Source organism: Xiphophorus couchianus, chromosome 11 (assembly GCF_001444195.1).
Source record: "Xiphophorus couchianus chromosome 11, X_couchianus-1.0, whole genome shotgun sequence".
NCBI classification, from domain to species: domain Eukaryota; kingdom Metazoa; phylum Chordata; class Actinopteri; order Cyprinodontiformes; family Poeciliidae; genus Xiphophorus; species Xiphophorus couchianus.
Window position 1 is genome coordinate 23134784 of NC_040238.1, and position 20647 is coordinate 23155430.

Consider the following 20647-nt stretch of genomic DNA (forward strand, 5'->3'; position numbering starts at 1 on the left):
GTGAAGTTGTAACATTAGCATCCAATGGTATTGTCAGGCAAACTTACAAAAATGTGGGTCACTGGTAGTGTATACTTCTAAATCCAAAATTGCTACATTGGGTCACAATGTATGCACTAAAAAAAAAACCAAGTATTTCAGAAGGGCACTTTTTGTTCAGAGAGAAAAAAGGGCAGTTGCTCTAGTAGCATGAGACAGTGTCTACGCCTGGGTGTTGGCATAAAAGGCACTGAACACAGATGCATAACCACACTTTTCAGATTTATTTATTTTTGCGGAACATTTGAATTTGGAAACCATGCGTCATCCCGTCACTACGCAGTTTTAAACTCTGAATAAAATGCATTAAAGTTTTGTGTTTGCAGCGTGATTCACGGCGGAGAAGAAGTGAAAGAGTTGATTCAGGACGACTTTTGTTAACACTTTTTGCACGGAGGGCCGTTTCCTCTGCGAATACAGTGGAAACGGTGGGCAGATCCCACTCCCTTGCTTCGATCAGGTGTTTCACACAAATTCTTTTGTCTCGAGCATCTCCCGTCACGTTCACCGCAACCAAACTGCAGTCCATGACCAATTTCATGTCAGAAAATCTTCAAAAAGCTGAGGCGGCAATCGCCATTAGGAACAAAACCTAGCTGCAGATAAAGAAAGGAGCCACAGGCATGCTCTAAACTTGAATTAGTCATTGAACTCATGGAATATACAACCCTAAAGAGTCAATCATTTCTGAACTCGGCTCATGGAGCGGGTACAGGCTGGGGGGCGTGAGGGGCCTGCATGTGACAACGTGCTCTGGGCTCGGCGAGCGGATGCAGCTATCTGATCTCAATTGCTTTCGGAGTTATCACGACCTTCGTCACTGTCGACTCCAATCCGCAAAGAGAGGCTTTATCTGCACGGCAAGAACTGCTGTGTGGATATTCTCTCTCCTGAGGACACTGGACTCTGCTCTAAGGTGTACCGATCCCTCAGATAAGATAGCTCAAGTGTATGAATATAAAAAAAAAACAAAAACAAAATAAAGGTTAAAATGTCAGGTAAAAGGAAAAAAAAAAGAACCATAATTCATGCTTCTTCTTTTTTAGCAAGCGTGTTGCGTTATTAAAAAATTAGACCGTTTAAAAGAAGGATTAGTATAAAAAGGTGACAGAAAAACACAAAATTTATCTTTCTTTTATGGTTTTAGGGTCGTTTCATTGTGACTCAAATCAGAACAAACAGACCTTTGCCCGTTTGATTAAGAAGAAATAAGACGAAGAAATGCAGGTTATAATTCATGAAACGTTTTCGTGATGCCGATACAAAACAACATGTTTCAGTATTTTATAATCAGCTTTTCTTTTCTGCCAGAAAATACAGATGGTTCGACATCTGTATTATTATTTTTTTTAATAACTGTCGTACAGTTTGAACTTTTCCACATTACAGCCGCTAACATTTCATGAAAAGAGATCAGAGTAACCTCCCTAATTCTGATACCCCTAAATGAAATTCAGAGAATAGAGTTTGTCTCGGTACAGTGCAATGTCAGTGTGACTCCAGCTTCTCTGTGAACGCTGCAAAATGATCTTACCAAAAACTTTTGGTTTAGTTTCAAATATGTTGAAATAGGACAAAAGTAACATTTTCAGCAAGATATGGGAGCTTGCTTTAAGCCAATAATTTCTCAATATTGATATAAAAAGTAGTTCCACTGGCAGATTATTTCACTCATAATATGGGGAAAATATCTTGTTATAAGTGAAGTAATCTCCCAGTGGAAATAAAACTTTTTTTAAAAATTAATATTAAGGAATTATATAAATATATTGAAAAATAGACAATATATTTATATAATTCCTTAATATTAATTCATTATTAATTAATTGATAAAACCAAATAAGCAGTGAAAACATCAATAAATAGCTGTTCCTCCAAGATTTTGTGATTGCTTTAGTGTTTGGGATTTTTTTGTAATCAAAATTACAGATTTTGTGGCGCCAACTTACAAATGTTTGTAAGGGATTTTTACGACATTCGCGCTAATGTATGATGTTAAATGTGACTTTTTATCACTCGTGTCAATTACAGACTGTAAAATCAAGTAAGGCTGAGGCAGCAGTCACTAAAACCCATACAGTTTTTGACCAATTTTGAGACAATTTGCTGTAAAATCAGAAAGCAAATGTGGAGATTTGTTGATTTTGTGTGAATTTTTCAGAGTTGTGGAAAAGCTGGAAGGACTTAATGATGTAATTTGGAGTCTAGAGGGCCACATGAAAAGCTGCGGCGGGCCAGATTTGGCCCCCGGACCTTGAGTTTGACAGCTGTGTCCTAAGATGTTCCCAGAGCTTTTTCTACTGCAGCTGCCAGGCTCTTATCTTAGTCTGTGAGGTCTGCTGGAGCTTTAATAACAATTACAATAAAAAATGGATGAATGGATGATTGAATGAATGACTGAGCACAAGGCAATCATTGGGATAAAGACACACTAAATTTGGGTGCTAGGACCTAGTTATCCTGACGTAGTTTGAGCTGATTTGTAAAAAAAACAACCCAAAAAACAAAAGAGGGCAAATATTTTTTTGTACAAGAAAATTTGTTCAACCATCAGAGCAGCATTTGACAAATCAACATTTCAGATTTCTATTTTTTTTATTTATTTGAAAGCCATGTGTCGTCGTCCTCCCACTTGGACATTTAAGCATTACTTTGTGTCGCATGAAATCTCAATAAAACACAGTTTGCGGTCATAACGTGATAAAACGCGATTAAAGTCCGCGAAATGAGTACTTTTTTTGCGACGCTCTGTAACCTGCTCGCACCAAAGAGGCCTCCACCAATCTTTAACGAAGGCTTTAACCTTTTATTGTATTGTAATGTCGTCTGATCGACAGAGATCAAGAGTTATTTTTATTTTTTTTTTTTGCTTCCTCATGTGAGATTGCTTCACACTTTTGAGTTTGTCTTCTGATCAAGCAACCTGTAGCTAAAGCGGGTTTTTTATTCATTCCAACCAAAATCAAGTCCTCTGTAATCTCTACATGTAAATGTCTATGAAGTAAAGGTTTCACCATCCACAGTTTAAGTTATCTATTTTTGTAGATTTTGATTCCAGAGGGCCATAAGTGGTGCTGAATGCATATTTTCTGCATGAGGGACATAAGAGATGTACTTGAGGGCCCGGCCCCACCCTCAGTGCCACTCAGAGTGGAATCAGGATGTTGGGTTGAGGGGCAGGGCGCTCGGCCTGTTAAATATTGACAGCAGATGTAATAATTAACCCTCCAGCGACTCCCGATGACTTAAACTGGCCGCCGTGCCTCGCTGCCATTGCCATCGCCGTCTTTCCTGCTGCTCGCATCGAAACGCGGACTCCCCCTCCCCACTCTCTCTCCCTCTCTCTCTCTCTCTGTCTCGTTCCGGCCGATCGCCGTGGGCAACGCTCACGCCTGACCCGGTCCCGGCAGGTGGGCTTCGGGCCCCTTTTCCGGCCTTCACGTCCGCCCGTGGGTCACGACACCCTGCTGCTCTTCGAACCTTTGGCCTCTTCTGTGAAATCCGCCGGGCCATGTTGAAGTTGAAGGTGAGTGGAAGAGAGAAACAAAACCACCGAAATGGTTTTCTGAAAGGTAAAAGCCATCTTTATCTTCTTTGGTGTTTATTCCCTCTTTTAGTACTTTATTGATCCATGACGAATGAGTTATATTTCTGTGTCTTCTTTTTTTTTTTTTTTTCTTGCAACTTTCCAAGCTCGAATAAAAACTACAAAATATCCCAAATATTCCAGCTCAACCTACAAAGCAGGTTAGTTAGCAAGAGCTTATGAAGACAAATGTCAGAGTGAGCAGGAAACGCGGGGCCTGCAGGTACACAGGTCAGACACACCCTTATACTCGCCTTCATTGTTGACAGCTGCCATAAAATCTGTGTTATCTACACAGGCCTTGGCCCTTTGGCCGTGCTGTTGGAGGAGTACGAGCAATGATGCTGTTTATACTTCAGGCTATAAAAACTGGGAGGAGGAAATTGTCAGGTCAAAGTTGCCTGGGAGCGGAGCCGCGTCGGCCGGCTACTAAATCTCTTAGCTTTCTTTTCTCTCTCTCTCTCTTTGAAGGGAAGCGGACGTGTGAGGCGATCTTCATCCTCCGTGCCAACGACGATCCCAGTGGTTGTCGCTGGATGTAACAGCAACTCCATGTGGAAGCTGCTGTCAGTTCCAGTGGAGGTGCTGTTACCTGCAGAGACCGACCAATTACCAAAGGTTGCCGCTGCCGATTGGAGAAAGTATTTATTTATTAATTTATTTTGACGCAATGGGCCACAAGGTGATGACCTATGAATTGACAGCCAGTGATTTCAACCATCTGCCTGTCAGTTCTGTAGGCCACTGCTGCGTTTGTTCCTCTGAGCCTTCACAGATTTGAAGCCGGTGACGTTTTAACTTTTTTGTTTTTGTCTTTTGTTTTTGTGAACTTGCAATAAATAAAATATACAGTTATTTGTCCACGAGTCTTTTGTTTGTACGTTTCCCTTTTCTTCATGCAGTCTTTGAATGATGACTGATTATTAACCTCAGAGGGATCAGGTGACATTAGTGGAAAAGGTCTTATCACATATGGGCAACCTCACAGGGCGTCATGTCCCACCGGGGCGTCACAAGCAAAAGATCCGTTGCGACTTGAAATAGTTTCCTATTTCCTATGTGAATGTCCTCTTAATATTAAACCTACTTAATGATGCTACAGCTACAGATTGAAGGCTACACTAAAGGGTTTTTTCTCTATTTTTAAGTAATCTTGACCGTATTTAGTTCCTAAGACTATCTTGAACTTGGTTACTGGACCCTAAACTTTGATTCTTTCCAATACTGTTTGTTAATAGAATTAATTTAGCAAGTTAATTTTAGTTTTATTAAGAAAATATTTTTTAGCTTTGTCTGAGATAAGAGTGGGACCCAGGGCACCACTCATGTAAGAACTGCCACCGGATCCTCCTGGATAGCACATTTGTTCAGTTCCACCTAGAAAAATCTCTCAAATGTTAACATCGAGGATAACAGAGTATTTTTAATTTTTTTTTCTTCATTGGTGAAAGAGAAAATATGCTAACAATGATTGCTATTGTGCAGACAAATGTAAGAACTGATTCAAAAGTTATCATTAAAAAGTAGCAAGATAAGCGTGAAAATGAAACTCAGTTTCGTATCAATTTTATGTCATGTTCTCATAATATATGATGTGGTAATAATTCAGCTAATGCGCTTTTTCTTTTCAGCCTGCAAACACATCTGCTATCTTCATGAAGCAGCGATGATTTATGCAAACCATCGAGTTGCTGCTGTTGCCCTCTGCGTTTCAGAGAAAAAGTAGCCACTTTAAAGCTGTCACAACTTTATTGGACTGCTCAGTCATACTCTGGATTATTAATAAACTGTGGGCTTGTTGTGTTCATAGAGTGCTCTCTGCAATTACTGTCACCCTCTAAGCCTTAATTAAAATCCTGTTGCTGCAGAAGGAACACCTCACACTCTCATGCTGGGGATTTTACAAAAATACAACCTTTAATTTGAGTCCGTTTGATCAAACGGGGAGGTGTTCTCACTTCGAGAACAAATTGATTTGTCAAGTTTCTGCCATATTTAAGGTTACACTTAACAATTTCCACAAAAAACAGTCATGGGAAAAAATAAGGACTTTCTACCCTGTGTGATTTTCAGACATAGATGCATATTTAATAGAAATTTTAACAATTGTGCACAAGGACGATCTAAACCACAGGTGTCAAACTCCAGTCCTCAAGGGCCGCTGTCCTGCAGTTTTAGATGTGCCACAGGTACAAAACACTGGAATGAAATGGCTTAATTTCCTCCTCCTTGTGTAGATCAGTTCTCCAGAGCCCTGCTAATGACCTAATTATTCTATTCAGGTGTGATGCAGCAGAGACACATCTAAAAGTTGCAGGACTGTGGCCCTTGAGGACTGGAGTTTGACACCCCTGATCTAAACAAACATAAAGACATATGTCTTATGGTTTTTGGACAAATCAGTCTAAATTTGAGTTATTTGTACATCAGAAGAGATGTCATGTCTGGTATAAACCCAACACAGCAAAACAGGAAAAGAAAACTCACACCTGTGAAGCACAGAGGTGGAAATGTGATGGTATGAACTCTAACACGTATCACAAACCGTTCAAGGAAAACATGACCTTGAAACATGTGTTGGACTACAGGATCTTGTGAAGTGACTTGAAACAAGATGTTTAAGGTGAGCCATGTTTATCTGTCAGAAGTCTGAATAGGTTTCCAAACACTTTCCTGCATGAGCCGCCAGTGATGGGTTGAGTGGAGTGTAGGGTGATCAAACCCTTCACCTCATATAGCTTGAGTGTGTGTTTAGCTGCTACCACCAACCAGGAAACCTCAACAAATCCCACTTTCACAAACATTGGCCATTTTTATGGATGTAGCCAGCGAAAATACAGTTGTAATAGAGTTGTACAGTTGAGTATGAAGTGTGAAGGGAGGGGTACACTGGCCCCCAGTGGAGCAACTTCCGCCCTGCACCTAGATGAGTGTAACCTGCGCAAAATAATCAACCCGTGTTTTATTTTGGCGGGTCAAACTGACAGCACACTATTAAGTTCCGGGTCAGAGGTGAACTCGGATCTCTTCAGGAAAGCATAAAGTGGGTAAGTGGGGGGGTAGAGTGGGGTTTTAAATGTTCAATTGAGAAGACAAAAGTAATGTTTTTTTTTACAAATAAAAAATTTGGGGTTGATAAAAAGCTGTATTTATATGGGAAAGAGTTAGAAAGGGTTGACTGTTTTCGTTTTTTGGGAGTAGATTTTGATAAGAAACTAACTTGGGAAAATCACATATGGAGAAAAGTAAAAAGGTTCTTAACATTATGAGGTGTTTAGCAGGGTTGACATGGGGTGCAAGTTTTGAATCACTTAAAAATGTTTATGTGTCACTAATTCGGTCAAGAATAGATTATGGGAGTGTGGTGTATGGTTCAGCTGCTAAAGCTAGATAAAAAAAAAAAAAATTAGATGATATTCAAGCCAGAGCATTGAGAATTTGTTTAGGGGCAGTTAAATCAACTCCAATATGTGCTTTACAAATAGAATCAGGAGAAAGGCCATTATGTATCAGAAGACAACAAATAATGGTTAATTATTGGATAAATTTGAAAGGACATAATGAAGGTCATCCAGTTAAGAAAGTATTAGAAAATTGTTGGGAAAGAGGAAAGGAACAAATTAATAGCTTTGGGTGGGTTGGCTGACGACAGAGCAAAAACATTTAATGTATATAACAAATAATTTAGTCCAACAGTATTGTGGCCTTTGAGACCTACATGGAAATATATTAATATGGACAGATCATTAAGGAAAGAAATATAACAAATATTTACCAAGAATTTTATAATCAAATACAGAATAAATATAATGAATATTTGCAGATTTATACTGATGGTTCAAAAGACCCAAAAAATGAAGCGGCTGGTATAGCAGTAGTGATTCCTGAATTAAAGATTAATATTTCAAAAAGAACATCTGATTATCTCAGTATATATGCAGTAGGGCTATATTAGTAGCTTTATAATGGGTGGAGGATACTAATATAAATAAAATAATAGTTTGTCATTATCTGCATTGTTGAGTATTGAAAAGGCATGTACAAATAATCATCAAAATATATTATATGAGGTTATGGCTATTCATCATAGAATGTGAACAAAATAAAAATGTAATATTATTTTGGACTCCTGCTCATGTAGGCATTTTGGGCAATGAACGAGCAGATAGGTTGGCTAAGGAAGTTATTAAAACAGAAGATGTTGATATGCCAGTAAAGTTATCTAAATCTGAAGGCAAAAGTATAGTTTGGAGAGAAAGCAAGAAAATATGGAAAATTAGGTGGGATAATAAATGGAAGGCATTTATATAGGACACAAAATGCAGTTGATGGTTTAAGGATTAGAGGAAAAATTAGAAGGGAGGAGATAATTGTAAATAGAATAAGAACCGGTCACAGTTTTTTAAATGGATCTCTTTTTAAGATGGGGAAACATCTTACTGGTTTATGTAGTTAGTGATACTAGAAACAATGGAACATGTTTTTATTAGTCGTAGAAAATATGTAAATCAAAGAAGATTATTAAAAACGGAGTTAGGTTTTAATAGGGAATTGAAATTTGAGAATGTGGTTGATCAGTTAAATAGTATTGAGAGGGAAAAGAAGATTTTTTGGTTTTTTTTAAAAAAATACTGGAATCATGAGAATTTGAGGTATAGATATTAGGATCCAATAGATGGCAGTAGTGCAACAATAATGGATGCAAGCTCCCGTTAAAATCTGAAGAAGAAGAAGAAGAAGAAGAAGAAGAAGAAGGGAGAGAGAAGAAATGGAAGAAGAAATAGAAAGATTTGGGCATACAGGACTTCATTATACACTTTTTAAAATAAAAAAGCATGATAATGGCAAATGTGATGACTGTGGAAAATATGAAACAATAGAGCATATTATATTAGAATGTCATAAGTATGAAAGAGAAAGAAGATGCATGAGAAGAGAGTTTGAATGTATTAAGGAAAAGATTAATTTATTAGATATTTTGAGGAAGAATTTGGGGAGTAAACACATACAAATAATTATTAAATATTTAAAGACAACTAAATTGTTTCACAGAATTTGATTATAGTAGGTGTGTTTGTGAATATGTGCATGATCTAGAGAGGTATAGTATAAAGTTAAGTATAAAAATGGATGAATGTGTGTGTATATATATATATATATATATATGTATGATTTATTTATTTAGTTTATTCATTATTGTTATTTGTAGGAGTATATTTAAATTTATATAAATAGATAGTCCATCTCGAACCACACTCCATACCAGTAAGTGGCGGTAATGCTACTTAAAGTTTGTTGCCAACCGCCAAAAAACTCAAGAAGAAGAAGAAGAAGAAGAAGAAGAACTCGAATCTCCTGTGGCTAGCTGCTTGTGCTTGGCGTTTTCCAAAATCGTTGAAGAATACTGCTGGATCGAGCCAAAATAACACAGCCGAAGGATTATATTGTTTGTTTTCTGACAACCACTCGACGGTGAGTCGTTAATTTTACCTAGTTTGTGTTTTTTAACAATAGAAATGCGGTAGCGACACGCCCACTCAAAATCTATGCATTGGCGACTTAAAAATTGTCTTATAGATTAAAAGATCATTCTCTTTTTCTTCATTTTGTGGCCGAATAGAAGATATATTCCCAAAGTATTAAATAAGCCCTTTTATTTTTGTAAATTTGTCCTTTTTAGGATACTTTTAGTTACTTTTCAGTGATTCTTTTGAGGGCCTATAGAACTCTGGAATTGGATCATTTATTTGGAGTTGCGCAACAAACCAAAAAAACAATTCATTGTTTATTGAAACAATACTCAGTTGTTTATTGAAACAATTGCCATTAGATTTTAATTGACTCTAATGTCAATTACACTTAGATACAACTTGAAAGTGCACTTTAATTTGATCTGTAACTTAAAATTCATTTGAATTGAAATGCTTTATGGAATTTAGGAATTCATTTTATTTTGATGAATGCTTAGCTATTTTGGGTAGCAGTAAAATATTTAAATGTGAATGCTAATTATGTTTTTTTTATTTTTTTATTTATGACCTTTTTAGGTCAGGTTTTTTCCCCCCACCACCTGTTTCAACCCAGGATGGCGAGCTACTGGATCACCGCAGCTTTGCGGTAGTACTTTATTGAACCAAACTACTTTTCTTTTCCGGACCTATTGCTTTGGGTCATGGACTTTAAAACATTCTGATTATTGATTGATGGACCATTAATCACCCTGCATACAAAAGAACGGACTTGAATAAGAGAAAAAAACACTCTTGGGTGTCATCAGGGTTTATTTTTTTGTTGTTGTTGATTTCTTGTTGTGCTTGTTGTTTATACTTATAGGAAAATATTATTATTGCAAATATATGAATTTGAATACAATAACTTAAACTTACATCCTGTCTGATGGTGTTTTATTCACACACACGGGCTCCTCAGCCGAACCTTTCGGACTGAATTTTAATATATTTGGCCATAGTCAGGCGCCTAGCCTTAATTGGCGTTACATGAGCTCTTATTTAATTATTTTTAATGTTTTAAGTTCTTTTCCCCCCCCAAATTATTAGGACAACAATTACTTGTTGTGCTCAAGGTTTATTCAGGAGACCTGGAAGCTGTAGATAGCTAAGATAAGCCCTAAGTAGTTCATCTGTATATCATATGGCTCAGGCAAAGGCTGGTAATTAAAACCCTCAAGTGCACATTTACCATTTTAAAGTCATTAAACCCAAATCAGAAGGTTTCTGTTCCTGCTGGTTAGTGGCTACCATACCACTTGTCAGGGAAAGTGGTGTATGAATAATGCAAACACAATTTGTCAAGAATAGTTATAAATAACCCAGGTTACTTTTGATACACCACATTACTACTAAATTCATCAGTCTAAAACTACTAAAGCAACTTATTTTGCTTTTGAACAGAAAATGTTTGATAGAAATGTTACAGAACTAATGGTGCCCAGGTATAGCTAGTGAAAGCTGGGGCTATTCAAAAATACAAACAATATATAGAGAAGATAAGGATTTATATGTAAAATGTCAATATGTAGTCAATACTGCATGCCTGCATGAAAGAACATCACAAAGAGCAGCCTGCAGTGGGCCAGAGTGTTGAATTAAGGTCAAAATGGAGATTTGAGCTGAATGACACGAGAAGAAGATTGTTCTGTTATCATGCACCCTAAATATCAATGTGATGTCAAAGAGAAAGAGTCCACAAAGCTGGTTATAAGGATGGTTTTGGAGTGGCCTACTCAAAGTCCAGACCTAAATTAGCCTGAGATGTTGCTGCATGACCTTATAAAGGTTGTTCATGCTCAAACCCCTTAAATGCGACTGATGTAAAACAATAATGAAAATGGAAATTGGGTTAAAATTGCTCCACTGCGATGAAAAATATATGTTAAAACACATATAGCACCATTTCTCTGTCATAAATGGTTAAAGCTCGATCAGAAAATATAACCATGAGGAACTACTGTTTATAAGCTTGCAAGACCAAATTATGAGTCTTATTACCAGGTTGGTTCTTTGATATTTTGTGTTTTATTTGTTTTGTTTTTTTCATTAGTAGGTCAGACAAAAAGACAAGAATTCATGCTGTTATTCCTATGAAGTGGGAAGTGATTCATGAATTATCCTGGATCATGTGAGATGTGCACATAAGGGACTGGTTACTGCTCCTCATATAGGACTTCGTCTATCAAGACATCATTGCAGCCCACAGGAACCTTTTGACAGAGCTGCTCTTTGAAAGCCAGGGCGATGGTGTAAGGCTTCCCTATAGGGTGTTCGCTGCAGCGTCTCAAATAAGTGTCATAGAAGCCCTTTCCTCGCCCAAGACGTCCTCCATTGAGGTCAAAACCCAGGCCTGGCATCAACACGAGATCCAGCCCTCCTGAAGACAATGCTTCCTCTCTGCTTTTGCAATCATCCGATGGCTGCCGGATATTCCAGGATGTCAGAGGCAACTTCTCCAAGTCCTGCAGACTGTTGATCTTCAGCATATCCATATGGGAGCTACTGCTCAGATATCTGGGTATGAAGCAGCTTTTGCCCCGTTTGAAGATGTCTCTGATTATTTCCTCAGTGCGCACTTCATCATCCATACTGAGAAACACTGCAACTCGCTGTGAGGAGATGTATTTGGGATGTTCCAACAGCTTGCGTGAAAGCACCAGGGACTGTCGCTGCTTCTCCTCGGCGCTAAGCGCAGCAAGCCGACGCTTCAGATCTTTCCTCAGGGCTTGTTTGGACGCTCTCAGCACAGCCATGCTCTTTATCAGGGACATGCGCTCAGGAAAATCCTCTGTCCTCATGTGCTGCGGGAGCTGATTTAGAGATCTACAGCTTGGTGTGCAATTCAGCAAGTTAAATATTAACAGGCACATGAACACCTAACAGGACAAGAGACTCTGGTCAAGAGTTCAACAACATGACCTTTTTCTTCCCGTATCTCAGTGCCGAAGCAAAACAACCGGAAGTTGTGCAAACTGCGTCATGTAACGTCACATACCTTCCCGTTGCCTACTCGCGATATTTTAATAAACTGATAATCTGCTAAAACTTAATACAATTACTCAATTACATGCTTTCAAAGTCATTCACAGCCACTAGATAAAAGTAATCGAAAGAGTAAACTAAAAACGTCCAATAATAATTATTTTTAGCCAGAACAATGAGTGAATTGAAGGAAACGGCGCCACCTAGCGGCGCAGGACGCCAGGACTTCCCGTGGAGCAGCGAGAGAACGCGGTAAAACGAGGAGAGAGGGCAGCATGGCGTCCGACGACAATATGGCTAACGTTAACGGCCAGGAGGCTGCCTCCCTGAACGGAGAGCCGGTGGTGAAGCGGCCGAGGGAGAACGTCCAGCAGGACGTGTCGCTCCGCGCCCCGCGGGAGCCCCAGAACAAAGTGACCGTGGTGCTCGGAGCGCAGTGGGGCGACGAGGGGAAGGGAAAAGTTGTGGACTTGCTCGCCATGGATGCGGATATTGTATGCAGGTGCCAGGTATCAAACTACACCACCGTGTTAGCGCAACAGTTGTTACTTAACGGCGTCTATACGTTAGCCCAATGTCGTTTTTATATTGGAACTAACAGTTATATTTCCACTCGTGAGTGGAAGTCAGACTGTTTGTGTGTGTGTGTGCCTCCTTTACATATTCATGACCGGCTTTGACGTCATCACCTTCCCTGACCTCCCGGATGTGGAAGGGCTAGTTTCATGTTAGCAGTCATTTTTGTTTATTTCTTCCTTTTTTTTTTTTTTTGTCATAGTCACGAGAACGACACGGTTAGAGAATGAAGCTCGTGACCTCCACACCGATAAGCATAGCCACGGAATAATCCGTTATGTAAGGCATCGACCTTGCAGAAAGAAGCTGTCCCTGTTGCTCTGCACACTCTCAGCTACAGAGACTATTACCCCAAATGTGATTCCCCTGCCTGTCGAGCAGCAGAGCTGCCACGGCCTTTTGAGGCTTAATCAGAAAATGATATTACAGCTTGCTAACCTGATTTTGCAGGACTGTCTTGACAGAACGGCTGCATGTTTTGTGCTGTTTTGCAGGGGGGAAACAATGCAGGTCACACGGTGGTGGTGGATTCAGTGGAGTACGACTTCCACCTGCTGCCCAGCGGCGTGCTCAACAAGAAGGCCATCTCATTCATCGGTAGGCTTTTTCGCTTTCAGGACAGAAGATGGCGGGATGATAAAAGCATCAGTAACGAGGGCAGCATCTGAACTTCAGCGGGCCTCCTTTATCTTTTCCCCAGTGGCGCTTGAGGAAGAGATAAGAAAGCGCCGTAGTAAACAGAGGGCACTGAACCATAGAGACAGTACAGCTTTGCAGAAAGCTGAACTGAACGATGACCCAGTTTACCCTGGGTGGAACTGATGAATGGACTCAACACACAAATGTTTCCCCACCTCCATGATGTCTGTTTTGGGCCTGCAAGTGATTTATTTATATATATATTTTTTAAACCTGGATACACATTCTCAGTCGAATTGAGGTCTGGACTCTAAATGTGCTCTAATGTAGCAGTCTGTATTACAGAGGGTGTGAAGGAGCCTCTGACTGAAGACACCCTTTCATGAAGAGGATGTTCAGGCAAAAAAAGGTCAATTTTGTTTTTATCCGACCAGAGTTGGACTGTAACTAGTGATTATTATCATTATTAGTGGAAAAACTGTGTCTTTAGTCAGAGGTTTTTTCGAAACCCGCTGTAATACAGGCTGCTACGAAAGATTTTTCCTGCCCACAGCGTTGTCATCTGCAATAACTCTTTGAAAGATTTAGAATGAAATGAGTTACAGCAGCATTCAGTTTCTCTTTGGGATCAGTAAAGTATTTTTGAATTTGAATTTTAGTGATCGATTAATTGGATTTTTTAAAAAGTGGCGCATTCTTCAGATTTTTCATTTAACCACCTAAACATTTTGTACGGCATATATGCAATACACCAAAAAAAATGCAAATGAATAATTGACCTCCTTTTTAAAATAAGAAAATTAAACATGTTATTCCCTGAAATGCATTAACAAGTTGTTGCTTTTTTAGCAGTCTTATAAATGCAATGAGTATTAATTTTGTAGGCTATTAGATGTATTAAATCATTTCTCCTCCTTGTCTGTAAACAGGCAATGGAGTGGTGATTCACCTGCCCGGTTTGTTTGAAGAGGCTGAGAAAAATCTGCGGAAGGGGAAAGGTAGAAACCGTTTCTCCAGTCAGATCAGACAGATTTGTGTAAAAACACACGCGAGTTGAAGTTTTCTCGGTTTCCTGCAGGATTACAGGGATGGGAGGAGAGGTTAAAGATCTCCGATCGGGCCCACATCGGTGAGTTTGCTTACTTCTCTCGTTCTCTTTCATAATTTTGAACCGGAAACATGTTTTTTTTTTTTTTTTTTTTTTCCCTCACGGTTCACTCGCTCCTCTAGTGTTTAACTTCCACCAAGCTGTCGATGGGATCCAGGAGCAGCAGCGGCAGCAGCAAGAAGGGAAAAAGTACGTCTGTTAAGTTACCTGAACGCGATGTGAATGTGCTTCTCTGCAACTCATCTCAAATTGTGAATTATTTCTGTGTTTTTTCTTTTATCTGCTCTCCAGTTTGGGGACCACTAAGAAAGGCATTGGACCAGCCTACTCATCCAAAGCCGCTCGCAACGGTCTGAGAGTCTGTGACCTCGTCTCGGATTTCAAGGTTTTTGAAGAGAAGTGAGTGGCAACTGTGTCCCAAGTTCCAACCCTCCTGCCCAACCTTTTCCATTCAGAGATGATTTTTTCCCCCTCCTGCTACTACAAAATAAAACCCAGCCAGAGTAAAATGTTTTATTGCAAAAAAGTAGAATAAGGTGAGCCTATCGATATGGAAAATTAAGGAGGACAGGGAATTTACTTTGTGAAAAGCCTGTTGTAGCTATTAATAGAAGATTTGGCATCTAAATTTACGGGGAAATCTCCTAAAATGACAATTTTTTGTTGCATCCATATAGTGGTGGGCGTTTATCGTATAGTTGTCCCGATAAATTTCAATTAATGTTTTAAAAAAACTGACATCTGAATTGTTATTTTACTACTCTCTCCATTGTTTGTTCCACAAAACCATCAGCAAATATTTTTGCAGCTTAATATTATGAACTGGACTTCCCATTCTTTTAGAAATGGGAAATTGTTTTCAAGTGCAGTATTTGTGTTTCTGGTGCCTTGAATGCTGTTCCAGTTAGCTAAAAAATAAGTAGTAGATCACAATAGTACCACAAAATATTGTGATAACATTCTAAATTCATATCATCCACAATTTATTTTAGAGCACTACTTTAGAAAATCTCTTTTCATACTGAAAAAGTAGACTGGAAAATCTACTTTTCAAGTAAATCACCAGTTTTATGAACATAACAAAAGGCTGTATGTTCTTTGGCCAGCAGATGGCAGCACCTCTCTAAAGTCTAGAATCTGAAAGAACCTTGTCCTCTCCCTGCTCTCATCTTTTTTCCTGTTGTGAATTGAGTCTCTTTTTTTTCTTTTTTGTTTTTTCTTAAGATCTGCTCTGGTTGGGTTTGCAGGTTTCGAATGTTGGCCGATCACTTCCTGGCCATGTATCCAAACCTCAACGTCGACATCAAAGGGGAGCTGAAGCAGCTCAAAGTAACTTATTATGTTTTTCCCTTTTTACATTTATATTTAATTTTTAACCCAAACAAAATCATTTGAAATGATGCTCAGATGAATTTCTGAGTGTAATAGCAGCGCTGTTGTTTTGTAGGAATATGCAGAGAAACTGCGCCCCCTGGTGACTGATGGCGTGTACTTCATGCACAAAGCTCTCACTGGTCCCAGCAAGAAAATCCTGGTGGAGGGAGCCAACGCTGCTCTACTGGACATCGACTTTGGTGAGCGACAGAGACTCGACTCCAACACACGAGGAAGAAACGTCTTTTGTCTTTGTCCCCATTAAAGCCCTAACAGACGTGTCTCTGTTTAGGGACGTACCCTTTCGTCACGTCTTCTAACTGCACCGTCGGCGGCGTCTGCACCGGGCTCGGTGTGCCTCCCTCGTACGTCGGCCGGGTCTACGGCGTCGTTAAAGCCTATACGACCCGGGTGGGAGTTGGTGCTTTTCCAACTGAGCAGGATAACGTGAGTGAGAAACTGTGACCCCAGCTGGAGTCGCTGACAGATTTGTGGAGCAATGCTTCCCATAAAAGCAGCAGAAGTCACTGAGATGCTCTGCAAAAATAAGTCTGACGCCTCCTGATTCTCAGACACAGCTGGTATAAATATTCATTTGAGGCTTTTAATTATGTTTTTTTTTTTTTACCCTCCTGGGGGTCTTTTTGTGGGCTCTAGTGTCCCTTATATGATAGTGGGCTGACAGGAAACGGGGAAGGAGAGGGAGGAAGACATGCGGCAAATGTCGTCGGGTCCGGGAGTCGAACCCGCAACGGCCGCGTCGAGGACTCAAGGCCTCCAAATACGGGTCGCGCTAACCGCTACGCCACCACAACACGCCCTTTAATTATGTTTTTGAGTCGATTTTCACAATGCTGGACTGAATGTACACCAGATAGTTTGGATGATATTATAAAAATAAGACAAGTTTGAATTTATTGTAGATTTACTATCTGCAGAGACTGAAATTTATACAAACACTCGCTCTAGTATTTGAATTAGAGCTGCAACTAACAATTATTTTAGTAATTGATTATTCTACCAATTAATCAGATAAAAAAGGCACATTCTGCAGATTTTTTATTTCACCACTAGAGCCTTTTTAAACAAAGTCAGAAATGCATTACAATATGGAAACACACAAGTAATTCACTTGCTTTTTTGAGTAAGAAAATAAAAAATTTTCAGCATTCCTTTAGTGAAGGCTTGATCATTTGTAACAAAGGAGGCATCTGCACCAAAAAAGCCAAATGCTGCCAACATCAACATGTGAAACTGAAGGATTTATCTGCTAAATTTTGGAAGAATTAATTAATTGGACATTAAAAGGTGCTTAGTAGGAGGTTTTGTTTTCTTTTACATAATTTGAACCAGGTAAAGCTACCACTCGAGGAGTCCAGGACAGAAAATATTTACAGAAAAATATTTTATTTATTTTTTTTTTTTTTACCATAAATGCAAAATGTATATATTATTTGTACAGTTTTGGATTAATTTCTGCTCTTAATGTGTTTTTGAGTCTTATACTCCAGTTAATGATTACTCAAACTAAATTAGTTGACAATTATTTCAGTCATTGATTAGGCCGATTAATCGTTTCAGTTCTAATCTGGATAAATGTTTCTTGGCAAGAAGAAAACCCCACTGGCATATTCCAGGCTGAATATTCGACCACTCTTCTTGGCACAATTGGAGTTTATTTTATAGTTGGTTTTCTGGCAAAAACCTGACTTTCATCCATTTTCGATGGGGAAGAGGTCAGGGGGCATTCCAGATCCTTCATTGTGAGACAGTTTTGCTCTTTCCAAAAGCAGCTTTAATGTCCAACCAGTGTGTTTGTGCTGTTGTGTCTAAGTTTGACTTACTTAACCTCTCCTAGCAATTCAAGAACCAAATTATTTAGTTTCGTTCTCAAAACCCTGAATGTGGAGCTTTCGACGCGTCTTCTGGGTAGAACTTTATTAAAGGGGCTTCTGACCACAGCTGCTGTGTGATTGGTCAGAAATTTCAAGTGGGAGGAGCCTAAAATTACTCTCTTGAACTGTGTTTAATAATCAGACCCAAACCAGGAAACCAGTCCGTTTAAAAAGATTGATGCCGTTTAGTTAAAAATCCAAAGTCCTTAGATGTATATAAACTTCCTGCTTCACTGGTTTAACTTCCTGTTGGCTTTGCAGGACATCGGCGATCTGCTGCAGAGCAGAGGGCGAGAGTTCGGCGTGACGACGGGCCGGAGGAGGCGCTGTGGTTGGCTGGACCTGATTCTGGTCCGATACGCCCACATGGTCAACGGCTTCTCGGCGTAAGGAACCGTTTTGCGCCGTCCTCTCTCCGTCTCCTCTCTGCGGGCCCCAGCGCTCAACACAGCTGTGTTTCGTTTGTGCAGAATCGCTTTGACAAAGTTGGACATCTTGGACACCTTGCCAGAGATTAAAGTGGGCGTGGCTTACAAGGTTAATGGCGAACCCCTGCCGAGCTTTCCAGGTGAGCACTTCCTGCTGCTTGGAGGTCTTCCTGGATTGTTTATCAGGGTTTTGTATTGGCTGCTTTAAAATCCTTGAAAATTGTTGAATTTCAAATAGACGTGAAATTCGAGGTTTGGAAAGTGCTTGATTTAAATTTGGGAAAATGTTGTTTACAGTTGAAACCAGATATTTAAAGAATGTCTGAGGTTAAATCAGCCGATCCGTTTCTTGTTTTCTTATTAACAAAATCATTTCTATTTGAAATTTGGCAGAAAACTTGGTGAGAACCTTTTTAATTTTGTGACTTTCTCAGACCAATCAGGTGTCTAGACATAACAGTTTTCATTATTTTAGTTTACTTGTCCCTGATGTAGAATGTAGAGAATACTATATTATTAATAACAGTAAAAAATGATATAATAGTGAATTGAAACTGTCTTCTTTAGTTCATTGATATTAATGGAAAAGTTTGGAAACTTTGCTGGTTCTTATGTGTGAAGTAAATACGATGTATTGAACTGAATTTTCACAATTTAATATTTAACTCCTGTAAAAGCCGTGAAGTGGGCATGTCTTTATCATTTATTCATAAATTAGAAGACACTTTATCTGTTGCGTATAGATTCTGGGCCCTGATGAATAAACATGGTGCTGGTTTTGTTTGGATCAGCTCCTCCAGGCAGAAGGATAAAAACGACACTTAAAGATAAAAACCCATCCATTTTCTGCCGTTAAACTCCTAAAAGAAGATTTTTGTTTTTCTCCCACTTTCACTACGATATCTGTCTCTCGCGCCGCAGCGAACATGGACGTGTTGACGCGGGTGTCGGTGGACTACAAGACGTTGCCCGGCTGGCGCTGCAGCACCGAGACGGTCCGGAGCTTCGAGGAGTTGCCTCTTGAGGCGCAGAATTACATCCGCTTCATCGAGGACTTCCTGCAAGTGCCGGGTTTGTAAAGAGATCTCCTCGGCTAATGGAGAAACCCGAGCCGGACCCGCCGGTCGCGTCCTCAAACGCTGTTGTTTCTCATTTCAGTGAAGTGGGTCGGAGTGGGGAAGTCTAGAGAAAGCATGATCAAACTCTTCTGATCCCCAGCAGCAGGACGAGGAAGAGGAGGAGCTTCACATCAGCAATCATCATTTCACACAAAGTGGAGGTCAGAGGTCAGGGGGTAGAAACCAGCAATGCTGCTTGTGTGCCACAATAATAAAACATCTTCAGATCTAATTTATGCATTCCTCATGCTGACCTCTATATATATATATATATATATATATAAAAAAAATTATATATAGGGTGTTCATTTTAAAAAGTTGAATAACGATAATAATGGTGCAGCTCTTCCCCGTATCAGTCCAGTTAAGCACAGCCTGTTTTAGCGTTTGAACGTTAATAAGCAGATCTGACATCTGTTTAATACGCAAGTCTATTTTTACATTTTAAGATGAGCAACTTCCAAATAACAAAAAAGAGATTATATTTGTTACGTGGCGGGGGGGGCACTAAACCTTGGAACTTTTCTGTTTTCTGCTTAGCACATTAAATTTTAGAGTATAAATGCATCTCAATTCTTAACTTGTAGATAATTTGTGTGATGTGTGAAAGAACAAAATGTAAAAAAAGAAAAACTCCTGAAGATTGAAGGCAACACTAAGCCGTCTGAATCAATGAACTGCTTTTCACATTTTCACAGAGTCGAGCATTTGAAGTTTGTGTAAATGTTCCGATGGTGGGTGGTGATGTACTGAGTGCAGCCCAATGTGGCGAATGTAAAAGACTATTCCAGAGCTTGCTATTCATTAAAAGGAACCCATCACATGTAGTTTTTGTTCTTTTTTTAATTTACGTTAGATCATTTTGTCTATGAACCATTTTTGTGAGAACGTAAATTGTCCTCCCACTGGGTCGACGGGTGATTTATTGTTCCTAACGGGAAATTGATTTGGAGTCTCTCTACTCATCAAATGGAAAAGAAAAACTGTATAGTCAAAGTCTGATCTGCCAGCATCAGCATAGTGCAAAAATACTTAGTTTTATGTTATTAAGGCTCAGGAATGAAGTTGAAAATCTATAAAAAGAGGCTGGCCTGAACATAACATGACAGATGTAGGCGTCTCCAGCACATGCCTGTTGTAAAACCCGACACGCCGGATCCGAGTCCGCCCTTAAATCTTTGAGAGATTTCACAAAAGTAGCTGTGTATCCTGCAAAATGTTTATGTGATCTTGTGAAATTAACTGGGAATATCACAAAAACGTCTGTCAGATTTTGCAAAAGCAACACGCAATCAGATTTTTCTTTTTTTCTAGAGAGAGATCTTATAAGTTTTATTGTATTTATTCATTTACAGTTTAAAATAAATATGTCACATGTTGATATAAACAAAG

The 20647-nt window shown here is 39.3% G+C and overlaps 2 protein-coding genes and 2 long non-coding RNA genes across 4 annotated transcripts; 3 read left to right on the forward strand and 1 right to left on the reverse strand.

Moving 5' to 3' along the window:
• The first annotated feature begins 3306 nt into the window (after nt 1-3306).
• LOC114152712 (uncharacterized) lies at nt 3307-4480 on the forward strand. The gene is made up of 2 exons (XR_003597210.1): nt 3307-3565; nt 4097-4480. It is a non-coding gene; the product is annotated as an uncharacterized LOC114152712 (long non-coding RNA).
• Nucleotides 4481-8944: 4464 nt separating this feature from the next.
• On the forward strand, nt 8945-10010 carry LOC114152708 (uncharacterized). Its single transcript, XR_003597205.1, has 2 exons — nt 8945-9097; nt 9673-10010. It is a non-coding gene; the product is annotated as an uncharacterized LOC114152708 (long non-coding RNA).
• Nucleotides 10011-11141: 1131 nt separating this feature from the next.
• Nucleotides 11142-12187, reverse strand: mthfs (5,10-methenyltetrahydrofolate synthetase (5-formyltetrahydrofolate cyclo-ligase)). The gene has a single exon (XM_028030659.1). It carries the CDS (start codon nt 12003-12005, stop codon nt 11289-11291), a length of 717 nt encoding a protein of 238 aa, XP_027886460.1. The 5' UTR covers nt 12006-12187; the 3' UTR covers nt 11142-11288.
• Nucleotides 12188-12326: 139 nt separating this feature from the next.
• adssl (adenylosuccinate synthase, like) lies at nt 12327-20082 on the forward strand. The gene is made up of 13 exons (XM_028030641.1): nt 12327-12626; nt 13188-13290; nt 14262-14330; nt 14411-14461; nt 14563-14629; nt 14732-14839; nt 15688-15769; nt 15888-16014; nt 16107-16261; nt 17971-18095; nt 18180-18277; nt 19059-19208; nt 19296-20082. The coding sequence occupies exons 1-13, from the start codon at nt 12393-12395 to the stop codon at nt 19346-19348; spliced, it is 1422 nt and encodes a 473-aa protein (XP_027886442.1). The 5' UTR covers nt 12327-12392; the 3' UTR covers nt 19349-20082.
• Nucleotides 20083-20647: the final 565 nt, after the last annotated feature.